This window comes from Actinia tenebrosa, unplaced genomic scaffold (assembly GCF_029948245.1).
Source record: "Actinia tenebrosa isolate PJP-AT-01 unplaced genomic scaffold, QUT_ActTen_1.0 PGA_scaffold10__47_contigs__length_13832649, whole genome shotgun sequence".
Classification (NCBI taxonomy): domain Eukaryota; kingdom Metazoa; phylum Cnidaria; class Anthozoa; order Actiniaria; family Actiniidae; genus Actinia; species Actinia tenebrosa.
In genome coordinates, this window is record NW_028292570.1 from 3,922,721 (window position 1) to 3,941,515 (window position 18,795).

General features: G+C 38.0%; 4 protein-coding genes across 4 annotated transcripts; 2 read left to right on the plus strand and 2 right to left on the minus strand.

Moving 5' to 3' along the window:
- Positions 1-813: 813 nt before the first annotated feature.
- On the plus strand, positions 814-3,088 carry LOC148912798 (uncharacterized). The gene is made up of 2 exons (XM_089026999.1): positions 814-1,236; positions 1,618-3,088. Exon 2 carries the CDS (start codon positions 1,676-1,678, stop codon positions 2,897-2,899), a length of 1,224 nt encoding a protein of 407 aa, XP_088883125.1. The 5' UTR covers positions 814-1,236; positions 1,618-1,675; the 3' UTR covers positions 2,900-3,088.
- A 134-nt stretch (positions 3,089-3,222) lies between these two features.
- Positions 3,223-5,011, minus strand: LOC116303857 (uncharacterized). Its single transcript, XM_089026998.1, has 2 exons — positions 4,714-5,011; positions 3,223-4,543 (listed from the first exon to the last, which is right to left on the minus strand). The coding sequence occupies exons 1-2, from the start codon at positions 4,860-4,862 to the stop codon at positions 3,247-3,249; spliced, it is 1,446 nt and encodes a 481-aa protein (XP_088883124.1). The 5' UTR covers positions 4,863-5,011; the 3' UTR covers positions 3,223-3,246.
- A 97-nt stretch (positions 5,012-5,108) lies between these two features.
- Positions 5,109-7,653, plus strand: LOC148912799 (uncharacterized). The gene is made up of 3 exons (XM_089026550.1): positions 5,109-5,564; positions 5,825-6,039; positions 6,330-7,653. The coding sequence occupies exons 1-3, from the start codon at positions 5,276-5,278 to the stop codon at positions 7,497-7,499; spliced, it is 1,674 nt and encodes a 557-aa protein (XP_088882676.1). The 5' UTR covers positions 5,109-5,275; the 3' UTR covers positions 7,500-7,653.
- LOC148912800 (uncharacterized) lies at positions 7,068-9,878 on the minus strand. Its single transcript, XM_089026549.1, has one exon. The coding sequence runs from the start codon at positions 9,677-9,679 to the stop codon at positions 7,796-7,798; it is 1,884 nt and encodes a 627-aa protein (XP_088882675.1). The 5' UTR covers positions 9,680-9,878; the 3' UTR covers positions 7,068-7,795.
- Positions 9,879-18,795: the final 8,917 nt, after the last annotated feature.

Genomic DNA, 18,795 nt, shown 5'->3' on the forward strand with positions numbered 1-18,795 from the left:
TTCTACTGAACTTCACTGCAACACATGGGACTAACCAAATGCAATAGGACGTTCGTATGATGCTTCATTTGACTACCTCTACCAAAATGCTTCGCAAATCCCTTTTCTTATTCAAATCGGTATTACTTTATGAGAAACAAAACAAAAAGATGTGCAAGGGATTCTGGTAGTTGTGATTAATGACGCCATAATACAAGTGTGTGTTCTATAGAGAATTCAAAACTGGAGTAGAAGGGAAACTATCAATGACCGTTTCATGTAACATTTCAAAAGGCTCTGCTAAAGGAAAGTAATTGAAAGTTTCAAACAATACCAAACCAGAAAAGAAGAACTATTTATTAAGGCACGTGCGCGGTTACCCTGTGGTTTACCTCACTAATTTCCTAATTGATGACGAAATAAAGCGCGTTACAAATGTAATATTCGATTTATTTTGCAAAAAAACTGCGAGAAAGATAGCATTGGAAGATGGAACAAGAAAGGAACAAAAAGGCATACGGCCTGTTTGATCTCATAATCATGCTGATCATGCGCATTGACTTCAAGTCCTTGGGCATGCACATTTTATACCTCATGATATTTTGTTTTGTGTTTCATTACTGCGTGAAGGCTGCCAAGGATTTACAAAACGAAAGGTAAAACAAACAGAAGAAAAGAAAAGAAAAAAAAAAAAAAAACTACGAAGAATAGACCCTTTCAGCTTCCTACGTCACCGATCGGTCACGTGGTCTGAAATGGGTAAACACACGCACACTTCAAGCACGCTTCAGCCAAATACTATCGAAGTGGAAAATTAAAAGCTCGAAAATGGTTCACTATTGTTGCGTTTTCAATTGTTATAATAGTTCAAACGATACGACGCTTTCATTTCATGGATTCCCAAAAGACAAAAGTCTTCAAAAGGTGAGTTAAAATTCTTTTAGTTTTGTCAAACAATCAGGTGTTGACAGACTACAATGTCGTCTCTTGAAGGGTGCGCTTCACGAAATCTTTCATTAAGACTTAAATACCGGACTTTAATATAAGCTTAACACTTCAGCAAACGCCTTTTCCTATGTCTATAATGTAGAAGTGGACGTCAAGAATAAAGAGAGATCCAAGTAAAGACTTCAGGATAACACCCAGCACAAAAGTTTGCCCTTCACATTTTTTAGATACGGACTACAAGTTCTTAGACAGCAAATCTAGACGACTGAAGGAAGAAGCATGTCCCTCGATTTTTTCGTGGTCCAAAACGTAGGTTACGATACTAATCTACCTTTGAAATTAAGGAGAAACTACTGAAGACATAATATATAATAAGTCTCCAGTCATAATGTATGACAGGGGTGGGAACTGATTTTTTTACACAAGGAAAATTTAAGATCCCCCTTGTGATAAGAAAAAAATTCTTGAACGCCCCTTCCCTAGAATAGGCCAATAAAAATTTAGACATGAACTCAAAATCTGCAGTCTTCAAAAAAGAGAGACCCCCTAAACTCATTAAAAAAATTGTGATCCCCACCCAAATGTCATCTGCCCCCTCCCCCCCCCCCCCCCCTCCCTGCCATACATTACTATGAATGAAGGCTAATATGTACTTAAAATCTTAATACAATTTTCCTTTTTCATTTATAGAGAGAGCAATGAAAGACCTCTATCAGTCAGAAGAGAACAACTTGAAAGGAAAAGAGAAATGCTTAAAGATGAAGAAACAGAATCAGCCTCTGAAGGAGAAGGATTTTATGATATGGCTTCAGAATCTACAGCAAATCGTGGCAATCAAACAGATTTGGACATCCCATGTTCTCACCAACTATCAATAAAAATGTTAAAAACAAGGTGCCCTACTTCCAAAAAAGGAGAGAGGTTTTTCTCACATCACACTGGATTCAAAAACTACATGCAGTTTAATGAATTTCTTGAATTTGTAGTACCGGGATTAAAAAGAGAAAACATTGTATACTGGGGAACAGACCAAGCACGCAATAATCGTATAGATACTTCAGCTTTGTTCAAGTCAATACAGGAAACCAAGCATTCAGATTCTGAGGACAGTAAAAGTGATGATAATTCTAGTAGTGGAGAGTTGGATGGTGATACTGAATATGAAGGGAATGGCAGAAGTGGAAATAAGGCAAGAAAACACAAGTTAGATCTGGAAGATGAATTTTTACTATTCATGATGAGGCTTAAATTAGGACTCACTGTCACTGATTTGTCATTTCGTTTTAACATTGCTGAGGGATCTGTAAGTAATATAATAACCACATGGTTAAATTATTTGTATATTCACTTAGGAGAGCTTAAGATGTGGCCCCACAGAAATATTTTACTTAACAATATGCCCTCAGATTTTAAAGAAAAATACCCCAATAATATCATTATCATTGATTGTACAGAACTCAAGATAGAGACACCTTCATCTTTTGTAAAACAGTCACAGAGTTACTCATCATATAAGAGTACTAATACTTTAAAGAGCCTTGTGGGAGTTGATGCCAAAGGAGGGTTTATTTTTATATCACAGCTATATACTGGGTCTATATCTGACAAGCAAATAGTAACAAGGTCTGGGTTTTTGAATATTCTAGAAAGGAAGTTATCACTTAGGGAAATATTACCTAATGACTCCATAATGGCTGATAAAGGTTTTGACATAGAGAGTGAATTAAAAGGTATTGGTTTGCAATTAAATATACCACCATTTTTGGGCTCAGAAGCTCAGTTTCAAGAGTCAGATGTATTAAAAACTCAAACAATTGCTCAACATAGAATACATGTAGAAAGAGCCATAGGAAAAGTCAGGAGGTTTGGGATTTTTTCAAAGCCATTACCTATATCCTTACTTGGTACTGTTAACCAACTTTGGACAGTCTGCTGTGTAATAAGTAACTTCATGGACCCTATTTTAGAGTAGCAGACTAATACCTGCCATCCTGTTGTTATACAATTCAGCAAAAGTGGAGCCTACAACACACTGATATGACACGTTCCTTAACTAAGGGAATGATGAACTATTACAGGGAATGGAATGTGGTTTAAATAGGTCATAATAGTTATCAAGGTGTAAACCCCATGTTTGAAATAAAACTTTTAAAACCTTGAACATTGTCTTGAAACACTTTAACAGCTGTATATTATTCCTTGTAAGTTTTAACCACCTGCATTTATTCAAATGACTAACTTCTATTCAGGCATTCTGTACCACAACCAAATATTATTTGCATAACAGTAATTACTGAGGGTGTAACACTAAACAGTTTATCATACAAGGAACTGTAAAGCACGCCTGAAATAAAAGTCTTTCAGTTTAGGCAGAACTTGATCACAGTATGCCTCATCAAAATAGACTCTTTGTACATTCATTTCTTTAGATACTGTTAAATAGACTGCAAAATCACACCACCTTGCTTTTGACAAAGCAAGCTGTCCCTGCACTTGTGCATAGTATCCAGCCTTATGGTTCTTCTTTAAGCAGTACTTTCCATCAACAATCTCACAGGTAAACTTTGGGTCCTGACAAGCATCTTCAAAGGTCATGTCCCTCCAAGTGAAAGGGCATTTGATCTCTAGAAGCCCAAATGGCTCTTTTTCTGTTGGATCAAATACTTTTGCATCTGGTGTTGCACCAAGGAAAGGCAGCGAAGGATTGACAGCAAGCCCTGCCTCAAAGACAGTGAATTTTCTGTTTTTCTTTTGCATTTCACATGCATATATAGCTCGTGCTTTCAGCTCATTTTGTCTCCCATGCCTTATTGACTCTACATTTGACAGGTCTTTAGGATCAAAAATGCTTTGCAAAAATGACTCTGTTGGTTTTTTCTTACGGTGAAGTACTGCACCAAAATTTGAGGCTGTTAGTCTTTTCTTTCTTGCTTCAAACCATTCAGGAAGTAATGATTGTCCTACAGTTTTGTCAAAGAGTTCCTGAGCCCTCTCAAGAGTTAATGTTATAGATGATAAAACTCTTACTTCTTCAGGCGTAAGATTTTCAGGAGGCACAAAGGGAATATTGTCAATTGCACCTACTGGTAAACTAGGGAATGGCTTTACATACTTCAATACATCACTCTCACTTCTGATGTTTTCTTCTCGCCTATCAAACACAAACTGTATTTCTTCATTGTTTTCATCAAAAAACTGATAACCCAGGTATGACCCGATGGGAACATTGCCAATAGCAGTGTTAATGAGATTTGTTGGTTCTTGATCCAACAAAAGGTAGGATGCAGGAGGTTTTTTATCGCGATTGCTGAGTTGAGAACATTCCTTAAACACTGTCTCTCTATTCCAACCTTCACCTTTTAGTTCTGTTGATCTGGCATCGTAAATTTTGCAGTGAACAGGTGGTTTCTTTCTTTCTCCCTTTTTATCTGTGTCTGCACAGGCAAAAAAGCAGCTCATAACTGGTTCAGGTTGAATTTGCGGACCCCTAGGCTTATGCCAAGTCTGTGGCATACTTGTGCATGTTTTGTCTGCTGGAATCTCATTGAGATTTAACATAAACCAGTGATTCAGCGTATACAATAATCCAAATAAGTGATTACAGTGTCCTCCATTCCTTGTGAACAAAACAAAAAATTGATATTACTCATCGTATTGATCAATAAATATCGGATAAACTTCGGCACTGAACTTATAGTATGCCGATCGCTTCATTTGCCACAAATGGAAACATTGAATAAATTGAAACAATTTAAAACTTAACACAGAAATTCACGTGGCTCTTACCCGGCTTTGCACGAACATTTGGCTTTGATTATTTTAGTTTTTTTATCTTCAGTCCCAACTTCTAGCTCCATTGAATGCGGGGATTCCGTTTTCCTCTGGCTTCGATAGCACTGTGCCTTGACTTTCGTCGTATGAATACTTCCTGGCATTTTGGCAACATGTACATCGTGAATATAAGCTTCGGCAAAGAATTTGTATCCTTTTTCACCAATGTTCTTTTTACCACAGCCTTTTAAGTGCTCAAGTACATTTGGATACGAAATTTCAGGTAAAAATGAAAGTGATTTTCGCCAAACCACACCAGCGTCCGCCATATTGGATTTCATTTTGTTTACCCATTTCAGACCACGTGACCACGAAGCTGAAAGGGTCTATTGAGTATTATTTCTCAATACTCCCTTTGCTAGATCGCGTAAGACCGCTGGAAAAAGATATTGGGGCGCGCTTCGATAACTTGGAATCGAGGCTATCCCTGTATACGAACTCATCTCTCTGTGACAGATATAAGAGGTTTTTAGTATTAGTTGCTGTTAAGAAAGCTTTTTGATCGTTTCAACGACTTATGGAGGTAAATAATACTAACAAGAAAAGGCAAAGAAGCCGAGGAAAGCAATGTGCAGCAGCAGCTTGCAATAGCTTTGAATACTTGAACGATGGAAGCCGTTCAAACATTCGGTTTTTCCAGTTCCCAGCGAAGGTATCTTTGCGAACTCGCTGGTGCAACTTGATCAAGAGGCAGCATGGGAGAGATGGATTTTATGTTAAGCCATCTACAGTGGTCTGCGATAAACATTTTCAGCAAGAAGACATTTACAAACCTCCAGGAGGAACGCGACATAGGTTACGGCCAGGTACGTGAGCTAAGTGATTATCGATCAAGCTGGATTTACTTTGTTTGATTGTTTCATTCAAAATGCTTACTGCATGCATGGAGCCTATGTAATGGCTTATAACATGTTCTTTCAGTCAAATGATAAGTAAAAAGTCAGATACATTAAATTCTACTTTCCTTGTGCCCATTATAGACTAGCTCGAACCTAGTAGCTTACTCAAAACTCGTTTCACTGTTTAAAATTACCTATTTATCACTATCGTTTCACTGTTGTTGCAGGTGCAGAGCCATCGATTTTCGAGTGGTCACCTCAACCCAAGAAAAAGACAAGAAGAGTTTTGACAAGAAGAGTGTTAAAAAGTAAAGAAAATGTGTCACCAAAGCCTCAAGAACAAAGCGTTTACATTGACATTGAAGAGAAAAAGGACCTTGAAGAGAGCCCCAGTGAACCTGCAGTAAATGTATGCGAGACTGACGAAACTGATATGCCTCAGGTAGTTACATACAAACTATTATGAATGTTTTTTTTCTTTTGCCCAAAAAATATACCCTTGGTATTATGGGTTTACCTTGCGAGTATAAAACTAATAAGTCTCATTTTATGTTGCACTGATAGCAGCACAGAATGCCATCCAAGTGCTCAAATATAAATGTTTGTAAAACTTATAAATGTGTTGTGCTGTTTTAAATAACTACCCATAATGTTATTGTTGTTCATTGCTATATTTATTATTATATATTTATGAGAGTAAACTTGACAAAAAACTTTCTTGTTGTATTGCAGGTACAAGAAAAATCCACACAGACTGACTGGTCATTTGATTTTCCATCATCTTCAAAGAATAATGACCATGATTATGCCTTCACCTTTACTCAAACACCTAAGTACCCTTGCGAATACCAACAGACTATGCAGGAAAGGCTAGAAGTCAAGTCAGAGATGTTGAACAGTCTTAGGGTTAAAGTGGGAAATTTACAGAAAGAACTTGATGACTACAAAGAAAGGGAATTCAGCCTTCAGAAATTTAAAGATGATGACTCTGCCATTCAGTTTTACACTGGATTCCCCAACTATGATACACTTGTGCACTTTTTTAATTACATTGAACCAAAACTTGAAAAAATGCAGTATTGGGGCAGTGGTGATGTAAAAGATTCCCAGACATATCAAGAACAAGGCAAAAAGAAACCAGGTCCCAAAAGGAACATAACATTTATAAATGAGTTTTTTATGGTATTAGTTAGACTTAAAGTTGGTCTTTTTGTCAGGGATTTAGCTGATAGGTTTAACATCTCTATGGGTCATTTTTCCAAGATTTTTTGTACCTGGATAAATTTTTTATATTTTGAATTAGACCAGTTATTTCCATTTCCTTCTCAAAGTGCAGTGAGAAGAAATATGCCAGAGCAGTTTGCTCTGTATCCAACAACAAGGGTAATAATTGATTGTACAGAGATATTTGTGGAGGTTCCCTCTTCTATGACAGCGCAATCATTAACATGGTCGAATTACAAACACCACAACACTTTTAAAGCTTTAATTGGTATTTCTCCAAATGGTCAAGTAACCTTTGTTTCTAAACTGTGGGGTGGAAGGGTTTCAGATAAGTTTATAACTCAGCAATCAGGCTTAATCCAATTTCTTAATACTGGGGATAATGTCATGGCTGACAGGGGGTTTGATATTGGAGACATCTTACCTCAGGGAGTACATTTAAACATTCCTCCTTACAAAGGTAGTAGAAATCAGCTTACTGCTGAAGAAGTTCAAGAGACAGTGCATATTGCATCTGTACGCATTCATGTGGAGCGAGCAATAGGGAGAATAAAGGGATATCATATTCTTGATGGGACCCTGCCTTTAAGTCTATCTCATGTAGCTAATCAGATATTTACTGTTTGCTCCTATCTAACTAATTTTTTGCCACCTTTACTCCCACCAAAATGTATCTGATAAATAATGAGATTATTATTAAGATAATTACAAAAGTATTTTTCTACTATAAAAGTCTTCGAATGACTATTTAGCTATCAAGTAACCAAGAACTTTTTGTACATTTCATACAAATCATGTATGTAAGATTTAGTAATAAAAATACAGTGACTTGTTTTGTCCAAAAACGTTTTTCTTAAAAACAAACCATATGTTGATAAAAATTTGTGCAAAATTGTTAATAGCCTGCAGTCAGTATACCCACAAAATACATGTACATGTAACTACTGACTGCACTTTAACTATATTTTACAAGGCTAAACACTTCTTTTGGCCTTTTGTGTCTTCTTGAAACTTTTCCAACCACCATGCTTATAAAGTGGGATGCCATGCTGAACTCTTCTTGTAAACACTTCGGGGAGAAATGCCCTTCGATAGAAGTATTCGATCCTTGGTAGAACAAAACTAAACCACCACTGTCTATCAAAGTATACTCTTTCAATGTTCAAGTTTGCTGGACCAAACCAAACTACAAAATCAATCCATTGTAGCTCACAGACAAACATTTGTCCCTGGACTTGATAGTAGTATTGATGACCATGTTTTAGTTTAGGAACTTGACCGTCTCGTATTGATAAACAGAAGTTTTTGTCCTGGCATGCTTCTTCAACAGACATTCCTTTCTTCGAAAAAGGACATTTCACTTCTAATCCACCCTGCTTCTGCCCATTAGCATTCTGGTCGAAAACCATTCTGTCAAGGCTTGCCCCATATCCTGGCCTGACTTTTGAAATAATTGTTCCTACTTCCCAGACTTTCAAATTTGCATTCCCCTCTCTAGCTTTCACTGCAATGTAGTCTTCAACTGCAACAGATTCATGCAACTGTCCATATTCAAGTGCTGGAACAGGCTTTCTGACATCAGGGATATACATCATCCTCTTTAGCAGCTTATCAGGTTCTGACGTCCTGACTGCTGCAGATTTGAAATTTGAAGCAGTCAGTTTAATCCTCTTTAATTCCCGCCAAGATGCATTTGCACTCTGTCCTCTTGTCATCCTCTCAATTGTTTCTATTTCATTGTCATCAGCTTTCTCAGTATAAATGTCAATCATTGACTTAAAATTCATAGTTGAAATGTCATAAAAATCATTGAATGGCAACTCAATATCTTGTTCTATTTCAATATCTGGTGCACTTTCAGGAACTGACTCACAAACATTGTCAATAATCAAATTCTCATCATCAACTTGCAGAGGCTTGATATCATGAAACAAGAAAAATGAAGAGCTTTGCATAGATTGAGCAAGATTGGAACACAGTGTTTCAAGTCTTCCTGTGTTTATTTGTCTGTCATCTGGAGCCCTTGGATCATACAGGCTGTTTTTTGCTTTTTTTCTTGCTTCTTTTCCAAAGCTATACTTTGTAATTACGATGTCATCCACTGGCTTAGGCTGTATCCGAACATTTCGAGGTACATTCCAACTACATAGCCTTGATGTGCATGACACTGGCTCACAGCTTTCCTTCAAACCTCTATGGGAGAAGTCTTCCATGGCAAATAAGACCCCACCAACATGATTACAATGGCCACGACCATGTACACCCCTCCCTGCTGGGCACATACAAGCAGCTTTTAAAACATCTCCAAGATGAGTGAAAGAGATAATGGCCTTGTATTTCTCTTGCTTCATGGAAGCCAACACTTCTGCTTCGACATACGTAACTCTCGTAGAACAACCGACTCGAATGTCTTTGATATGTCCCTCTTTAAAAAACTGATACGCTTTGAGTTTTTTGTAAGCTGATGTCTGAATAGATGTGTGGTTATACTTGGATGTCTTGGTTACAAGGTAATCGTAAAGCTGCACAAGGTTAAACGTGGGTAGGTTTCGTAAGTCCTTGCTCCACTGGCAGTGTGAACATTCACGCGATAGCTTTTCGTAGGTTGTTTCTTCGTTGCTTTTAGTGTTTGATACGATATTTACTAATGCTTGCTCTCTGGCTTGCGGTTTTACATAATGATCCTTGGTCTCAGCATCTCCTTGTAATCTTAAATCTTTCCTTTGGAAAGTTGTGTGACATCGAATCACAAGGTCAGACTTGTTTCCACTCGACGTCTGATTTTCACGACGTAAAATCTCGCGTAATTCCTTGACAGTAAACTTTTTTAGCTCATCAAGCGATGGAATGGTTTCCATTGAATTAGTTCACTTAAAAATTTCAAATAAAATCACCGTATTACTGACTTTTGCTACTACTTGGAATAAAAAACACACTCGTTGATAAGGGATTGTTGTTGTTGTCACGCCAGCAATACAGGGATAGCCTCGTTTTCGCGTTAGAAGCGAACACGCGGCTTAGAGTCCAGCGGTCGCTAACCGAGAACTCGAAACTGGAGTATTGACACGGTTTTCTTTGTTGTTCACAGAGAAGGGGTTGGCACGTTCCACCAACGTCTGGTGGCCCCACGTCCGGTGGCCCCACACCTCTGGTGGCCCCTGTCCCATTTTCTCCGCGGCAATACAACCTGTGGTTACGAAACTTGGCAGGGATGTAGTCACGTGTCCTGTCAGTCACCCCAACGATTTTGGGTGTACGACGTCACATATCACGTGACTTGCTAAGATAACATTATCGCCAGTTTTTGAAATAAACCTTTTTTTGACATTATTGCACTACCAAAGTCTTTGTATGCCACCGCTGATGGTAACCAACCCCCCTGGCAGCGTGACGTCACAGGTCACGTGACCTATAAGTAGCGTTTTATGGCTAAACCATGACGATAAACCGTCCATAAAACTACTTACAAAGACACAAGATAGAAGTTGAACATATCCCATGCCGTATCATCAGAAAAAATCTGTTAACATTTGGTCAGCTACGATTTCAAGCTCACGCCCCCTCATGTGAGCCCATACAAATTATGTCTCAAAAACACGGTTTCTGGATCATTTCTCAAAATAATGACTATCTAGGCAAAAAACAGAAGTGGATTCAGTTAATTCAAACTATTCACGGACTGTATTATATGGTTTAGATTGAATTCTATTGAAAAAAACCACCGCACTTTTTGAGTTGAATGTACGCTATTGGACGTATTTTACAAGAGAAAATGCATGACGTAACCGGGGTCAAGCTAGAAAATCGTCTCTCCTTGATTTAAAACAGAACCTGTCAAAAAAAAAAAAAAAAAACAGAAGTGGATTTGAAAACCCCGGGCTTTTCTGAACATTTTGGTATATAATTCATAGGAATTTATAAGAATTTTTTTTGCTGATTTTATAAGCTCATATTATCTGTTGGCCTATACATTCGCCTCTTATGGTTTCTTAGGTTTCGTAGCCTCGAAAACACGCTAATAACTAGTTAGCGAAAGAACAGAAGATTTACGTGTCATTTAGGATGTTTTGTCACGCAGTTTACTTGTGCTATATAAATTTACTTTTAAGAACAACTTTTTGCTTTGGAAAGAGAGGAAAAAGACCGAAAAGACTCCAAATGTATGGACAATTTTTTCCAATGATTCTGCTATATACTGCTATGGTAACCATGTAATTTCCCATCATGAAACGCGATTTTTTATCCTATGAAAAATCGTGATTTGCTAAACTTTATTTACGGATACTTGATCGTGAAACTGAAATATCAATTTTAGAATCGTAACCCCCTCCCCTTATTACTATCGTTATTATTATTATTATTATTATTATTATTATTGTTGTTGTTGTTGTTGTTGTCGTTATCTTATTATTATTTCGTGGGGGAACTGGCCTCCCCACCCCCCCCCCCCCAATTTTCAGCTTCCGCTGCCCCTGTTAATTAGTGCGCGGTCTTCTTTGCAAGAGGATTGACTTCCATTCAGTGACGACACATCCTTGTTTCGACTTCTTTCCTTTCCGTGTAGCTTTAATTAGCTTTAAATACCCTTAAAACGGAGCACTGATGGAAAGAGGGAGCGAAATGAACGCACCATCGGCCTCAGCAAGTTAATTAGTCAATGACCATTACGACCGACGTGAAATAAGGACGCTTTTACCTTTACCTTTTTATGCATATGGAAAGCTAAAAAAAATCCTTACCGGGGCTTTTCCAACAAAATCCCCTTATAAATTATAAAATTTTTATATAAATTTTCAAGCTTATGTTTTTTTTTTAATGTACCAAAACACTTCAGTGCAATAGCGTCAAAAAAAGGTTTATTTCAAAAACTGGCGATAATGTTATCTTAGCAAGTCACGTGATATGTGACGTCATACACCCAAAATCGTTGGGGTGACTGACAGGACACGTGACTACATCCCTGCCAAGTTTCGTAACCACAGGTTGTATTGCCTCGGAGAAAATGGGACAGGGGCCACCAGAGGTGCGTGGGGGCACCAGACGTGGGGCCACCAGACGTTTGGCACGATGGGGTCACTACAGGTGTGTAAGAATACGGCATGGGAAATGTTCAATTTCTATCTTGTGTCTTTGTAAGTAGTGTTATGGACGGTTTATCGTCATGGTTTAGCCATAAAACGTTACTTATAGGTCACGTGACCTGTGACGTCACGCTGCCAGGAGGGTTGGTTACCATCAGCGGTGGCATACAAAGACTTTGGTAGTGCAATAACGTCAAAAAAGGTTTATTTCAAAAACTGGCGACAATGTTATCTTAGCAAGTCACGTGATATGTGACGTCATACACCCAAAATCGTTGGGGTGACTGACAGGACACGTGACTACATCCCTGCCAAGTTTCGTAACCACAGGTTGTATTGCCGCGGAGAAAATGGGACAGGGGCCACCAGAGGTGTGGGGCCACCAGACGTGGGGTCACCAGACGTTGGTGGAACGTGCCAAGCTTACTTGTGTTCACAGGGCTTTATTTTTGTTATAACCCTCATTATAAATGCGAGGTCAATATATAGTTATTAACCCGGCTAATAACTATATATAGACCGTTCGCATTTATAATGAGCAACATTTGATAGAAAACCTTCTCAATTCAGAAATAAAATACTTAATTACCTCGAACGTCGGCAATAAGCCTATACATCCCTCGGGCCTGCGGCCCTCGGGATGTATATGGCTTATTGCCTCCGTTCTCGGTAATTAACTCTTACTTAGCTGTTCCATTGTTGAGGAAAAGACTGGGTCGAGTTGGCATTGCAGTGCATTTTGGGGTTGTTTTAGGGAACATATTTCAGAGATGGCGTCTATGTCGTCCTCTACAACACTGTGAACCGAAAGTGCACTGCAAACCGAATCCAACTCGACCTCGTATATGCGCAACCCCCGAAATGTCTAATCAAATTCACTTAGGTTTTCTTATTTCAAACCGCGTGTTATTGCCTTAATTCAACTGATAAGGTTCTTTTTTTAGTTGTGTCTATGTTGTTATTCTTTATTTAGTTGTATATATATATATATATATATATATATATATATATATATATATATATATATATATATATATATATAACTGGAGGGATATTTGTGTGAGCAGACTAGTCTTTTCCTGGTCTGTAATCACTCGCGTATCAACTTGACCTCAGCTAGCAGCAACAGCAACAATCGCTAAGAAGCATAAACAGCAATAGCAAAAAATAGCAACAGCAGTAGCAGCTTCAACAACAGCAGCAACAACAATAGAACCACGTAACAACAGCAATAGCAACAGCAACAACAACTATAGCAACAACAAGTAAATAGTCTAGTAATGGATGTTGTTTATTTCCTTTCCAGAAATAGAGCCGAGGTAGTAAAGGAGCTGATGAGGGAGGTACAAATAGAACTAGAACGAAGTGAACGACAAAACGATACCAAACGATCCAAGAAGCAACAGAAAAAGAACAACAAGAACAAGAGGAGTCGTAAATGAAGCCCGTGGTGTGATATTATTAATATTTGTATTAAAGTATTATTTTTATCAATTAAAGTATTATTATTATTAATTCTTGCGCCTGTTGATCTTGTTTGTATGGTCGATAACTTAGTGTGCGTTATTTTAGTTACCAATTTGTCCTTACAAATTGGATCTCCATGATATTTTTTTATGGAGACTGCTCTCAGTAGAACGCCCAGGTTCTAGGGACTTTAAGATTTGGAAAAATGTAAAAGTGTGACGTCAAACGGAATTATATAAATAGCTTCACTTTGGGGTTTCGCGCCTTCAAAGTCTATCTTCCCTGTGGATGAGTTGACTTTACTGACAAGGTTTTGAATGAAATCTCCAATGAACAGAACCCAAAGAGAAATCATTCGAGCATCCGGATGACATCACCGTCGTCGAGATTTTGCAAATCTTCAAGGTTGATCTAAGTCAGGGCACGACTATGCAAAGGGAGGGAGAAAAATCTCGAACTCAAATCAAAATTTACTTAAGAAAACAGACCCCTTGTATGTGACGTTAAAGGAGCTCAATTTGGAGAACGAAACAAAAGAATTTCAATCTCATGAGAATTGGAAACCTTTTGTTATGTCCTCCAAATTGAGCTGTATTGCGACAGACTGCAAGGGGTAACCAGACCGCGTGTCATTCCCTAGAGTATCATTTCTTTGTTTAACGGTTGCGTATGAGAAGACACTTGAATATGGATACAACTCAAGCGAAGAATCTCATTTTGCCCAAGGTAAAGAGGTCCGCAGTTAATTAAAAATCAGTTTAAAATTGAATTATATGAAACAAAAACATTAGTAATTATTTATGCCCACATGTGAAGGTTCTCGAAACATCCTCATTGTTGCCGCAACTTTCAATTTTGGTTGGTAACATGTTAGTTACAAATACAAATATGCCCTCACGTCTTAGTAACTTGAAAAGCCGTCTAGTAGGTGCTGTAGGTTCCTGTAAAGATATTGATTCTCACACAAACCTTGTTGTCGTCAAGCCTAATTATTGGCATACAAGCTAAAAGCAAGTTGAAGCCATGGAACTGAAGGTTACGAAAGTAGATGTAAGTTATTTGTCTATTCACTAACTTGTTCGTAGTTTTAACTATTAAGTTAGTTTAGTCTTTATTTCAATTTATTTATAAAATAGACTTGGCCAACTGTATGGTAGCATCGGTGGCGTTCGCGGCTAACGCGTCGTCTTTCACCGCTTTCGAGTCCAACGGGTCGGGTCGCTGGTTCCAGCTCTGCGGTGAATTGAGTTTGTTTGATGTGTTGTTCTCTCCTATGCTACGAAGGTTTTCTCCGGGTTCTCCGGTGTGAGTTGAGCGTTGTGTGCATAGAATATTGAATGTATAGTGGTAGTGAGACTTAGCGAAAGGTGTCCCCAATTAGTGCGAAAGCGCTAGGACGACTACACACCTAAAATTTATTTATTTATATTTATTACGACTTTTCTAATAAGTATTGCTTGCAACTTTAGAGATGACAGATTATCAAAGCATTTGATTTATATACTAATCGAATCAAGATCGAATCATATTCCTCTTTATACAATTTTTTTCTCAAATATGTAATCTTTTGGATGGAATAATAATGAAATGATGATGATGATGATGAAGAGAGAGACTAAGAAAACTATTAATGAGAAGTTCAAGAAATACTTAACGCACAGTACGTACAGTAGCTTAGAGGTGAAATGTGAGTCCTATAAAATAAATTCTGTTCTAAAATGCGCTGTTATGAGAGAGAAAATTAATATTTTTACAGACTAAGCTAGACATCAGTTTTCTAATTACTATTTCTTATCGTATGAAAACAAGATAAAGAACGATCAATTAGTTATTGAAAATATCGATATAAGATTTCAGTAAGGCTGCCATCACGCACAAGTTTAGATAATGGTATGCTTTGAATTTACAAGTAAACCTCTTAGCTCCTCCCATTAGCATGTACACCTATGGTTACACCCTAAACACTCTTTACCCCTTTGCTTAGTTATTTTACCACTATTCTTTTAAATCTTATGATATAATTATTCCTCGTAGACCTTTCTATACATTTACCATGTAACCATAAATTATCTTTAGTTTAAGCTATGTTTAGTTCTATGATTTTCACTCGTATTATTCTTAATAAGATATCACACTTAGGAATTTACTATTTCCATTAGCCAATCAAGGCACAGCGATAATATCACATTGATTGTAGAATGAAACCTGTCATGAAGTTACTATAAATAGAGCTCATGTAATTAGTTTTAGTCAGAAGAAGAGTAGAGATAGAGTATAGAATCAAGAGATAGTAGAATAAAGATCCTGTAGCTCGTACCGAGAGCGGTCCATTCCATAACAACGCCACCTTGATTCCCAAAAGACAAACTAACTATAAACTTAGCCGCTGGTAGTGACAGATGCACTCAGCTCGTGAATAATGCGAAGTGACTTTGATAAATAAAGGAAAAAATCACACAACTTTTCTTAACTTTTTTACCAACTTTTTTATTTTTACTGTTTCACTCTTGACTATACTGCGGGCTAAATAAAATGTGTAACAAGTTTGAACGGTCTTAACAAACATATTTCACCTTTCTCGAACTCATTAACAATTCATGAGGACAAAAGAAAGAAAATCACTAGCGCGAATGAGGTATGGAAATCATCCTAATTCGAATAAAATTTGGGCCAATTATGCTTTGAATTTCTTTAAGAATTATTAATAGTTTGAGAAGTAATATCAAACACACGAAAGAGTGTTTCATCCATTATCCAAACACCTCGAAGTTGATAAGAAAAACAAGGCTCCCCATCGGTTTTTTCAACTCACTTTTCGTGCCAGTCAAAAATATGAAAGGTACCGACTGATTAGGTTTGAATAACAATCGAAACAGCCGAAAGCCGAATAACAGCCGAATGATAGCCGAATAACAGCCGAAAGGTACCGACTGATTAGGTTTGATTGACGGCAGCGAAAAAACAAATTTCAGCGTGCAGCTCGCAGCTGTACACAGAGTTAGCATATTTATGAAAATTGCAGTTAATACTTTCCTGCTTTTGTTTTTTGTTTTACGCATGTCTTGAATAATAAATGAGTAAGTTAAGAGGTTTTGTCTGGTTTCATCTGCATGAGAGTATAAAGCAACATATATCAAACACATGAAAAAAATTTCATCGACTTTCAAATAAATACTAATTGCTTTCACGGGTAAATGTGTTTTGCTATCAAAGGTTTTATAATTGGCCATTAGTTTATTAGTGGATCTTAGATGCTTTTTCATTATTTATATCTTTTATTTTATAATATTTTAAATTTCTTTTATGTCACATAGACTTTAGGATTACAAGAATATACCTTTCTGCTTGTTTCTATTATCGATGTTTTGTCGATATGTTTTCGAACGGCCTGTTACTGATAACATGCAATCGAAAGCTATGAGAAATGTGAGACAGAATTTGAGGCTTGTGATTCTGCATCCAGTTTAGGCTGCGTTCATAATGCATGGCAGAGGAGGGGGGGGCAGGTGAAATAGAGGGGGGATTGGGAAAAGGGGGATGGGCAAATTTTTTATCAGAAAAATGGGGGGGGGGGGGGGTGTACAACTTTTGGAAGAAGCTACAAGCCTTGCTTAGGGGGATCGGTTTTTTTTGCATGACTTTAAGGGGGGTGTTAAGAATTATTCTGGACATTTCAAATTTTCACATGCCCCCCCCCCCCCTCCCTCTTCCATACATTATGAACGCAGCCTTATAACGCACAGTTTTCACCAGTAAAGTAATAGACCCTCTTACTCATACTGACGGCATCCATCTTGAATTTTGGGATGTTGAGGGGACAAACACGTAGAAAATGTATAAATAGATTGAAGGTTATATACAAAAATTATTCAAAAAAGTTATTTGAAAAAACCACCATCGGCATCCCGTGATGCCTTTAAAACAATAGAATTCAAGATGGCCGCCGAGTCGATAAAAGGGTTTTTCAAATAAGAAATATTTTACTTAAATTGTAATAACTTGTTCAAAAAAAACTATTACTTACAAGATTCGTGAATACATTGCAAACAAAATTAATCAAAAAATGGATGGGGGGGGGGGGGGGGGGGGGGGTGGAGAAAATTACCACAGAGAACAAGTGGCACAGGCAATCTACTATATACATATATATACATAACATCTATTTCACCCCAGCGAGGTCGGAAAGTAATTTTTCCGAATTTAATTCCAAGGGCTTTCGCCCGGAATAACCTCTTTCCTAAGCACTATAACTTATCTGTTTTTCTATATCTTCATGTATATACATAATAGAGACATACTCCATGCTGTTTTTATTAATAGTTACCAAATAATTATTATTAATAGTTATTTTTATTTACTATTTAGATTTTGGGATTTTTCCTTCTCATCACCGTCATCGTGATGGAAGCAAACATCACTTTTCAACAACACTGTCCGTCTGCAATCACCTCACAGCATGGCCACGCTCTGGTTGGTACGGAGTACGCCTCCCTTATCACTCAAGACTATGCCAATTGCATGATGCAGTGTCATGATGACGAGCGTTGTATGAGCGTGAATTTTCACTTGGTGACAAAAACATGTGACCTGAACACTCAAACCGAAGAGTCAAGGCCAGCGTGCTTTCAAACAAGAGCAAACAGCATCTACACGACCAATATGGCTTTCAGAGCCCCGAGTAAGTTATATACAGCTATCAAAAAACTACCGTTTGTAAATTTAAAGGTTTTTACGGCATGTTGCATACCAAGCCCGAAATGCAAAATAGGCAATATGCAACATGCAATATGAAACACGCAACACGCAACACGCAACACGCAACACGCAACACGCAACACGCAACACGCAACACGCAACACGCAACACGCAACACGCAACACGCAACACGCAACACGCAACACGCAACACGCAACACGCAACACGCAACACGCAACACGCAACACGCAACACGCAACACGCAACATGCAACATGCAACATACAACAGAACCTTCATCACCTTTCTTCGATACTTGTCTTGGTTGGTTGATTGGCCTGATAGACCGGTTGGTCGAGTTTGACAATAATATTCTCCATTTGAAATGCGTTATATATCTTAAACAACTTATTGTTTTCAACTCATCAGAGATTGCCAAATCCTGTCGGGAAATAAAGGTGAGCTGCAGGTCACAAGAATCCGGCGAGTACTGGATTGACCCAGAACAAAGAGGGAATCCAATTAAAGTGCTGTGTGACATGACAACAGATGGAGGTGATTGTCTTATTGGTTAAAGCACGCCACGCCACGCCACGCCACGCCACGCCACACCACGCCACGCCACGCCACGCCAAGTAATGGGTTCCTCTTTATTCTTATAGGTGGTTGGACTGTTGTAAAAAAGACTGTTCTCCAAGGTTCCGAAGTACCACCTAACAAATATTACGCCTC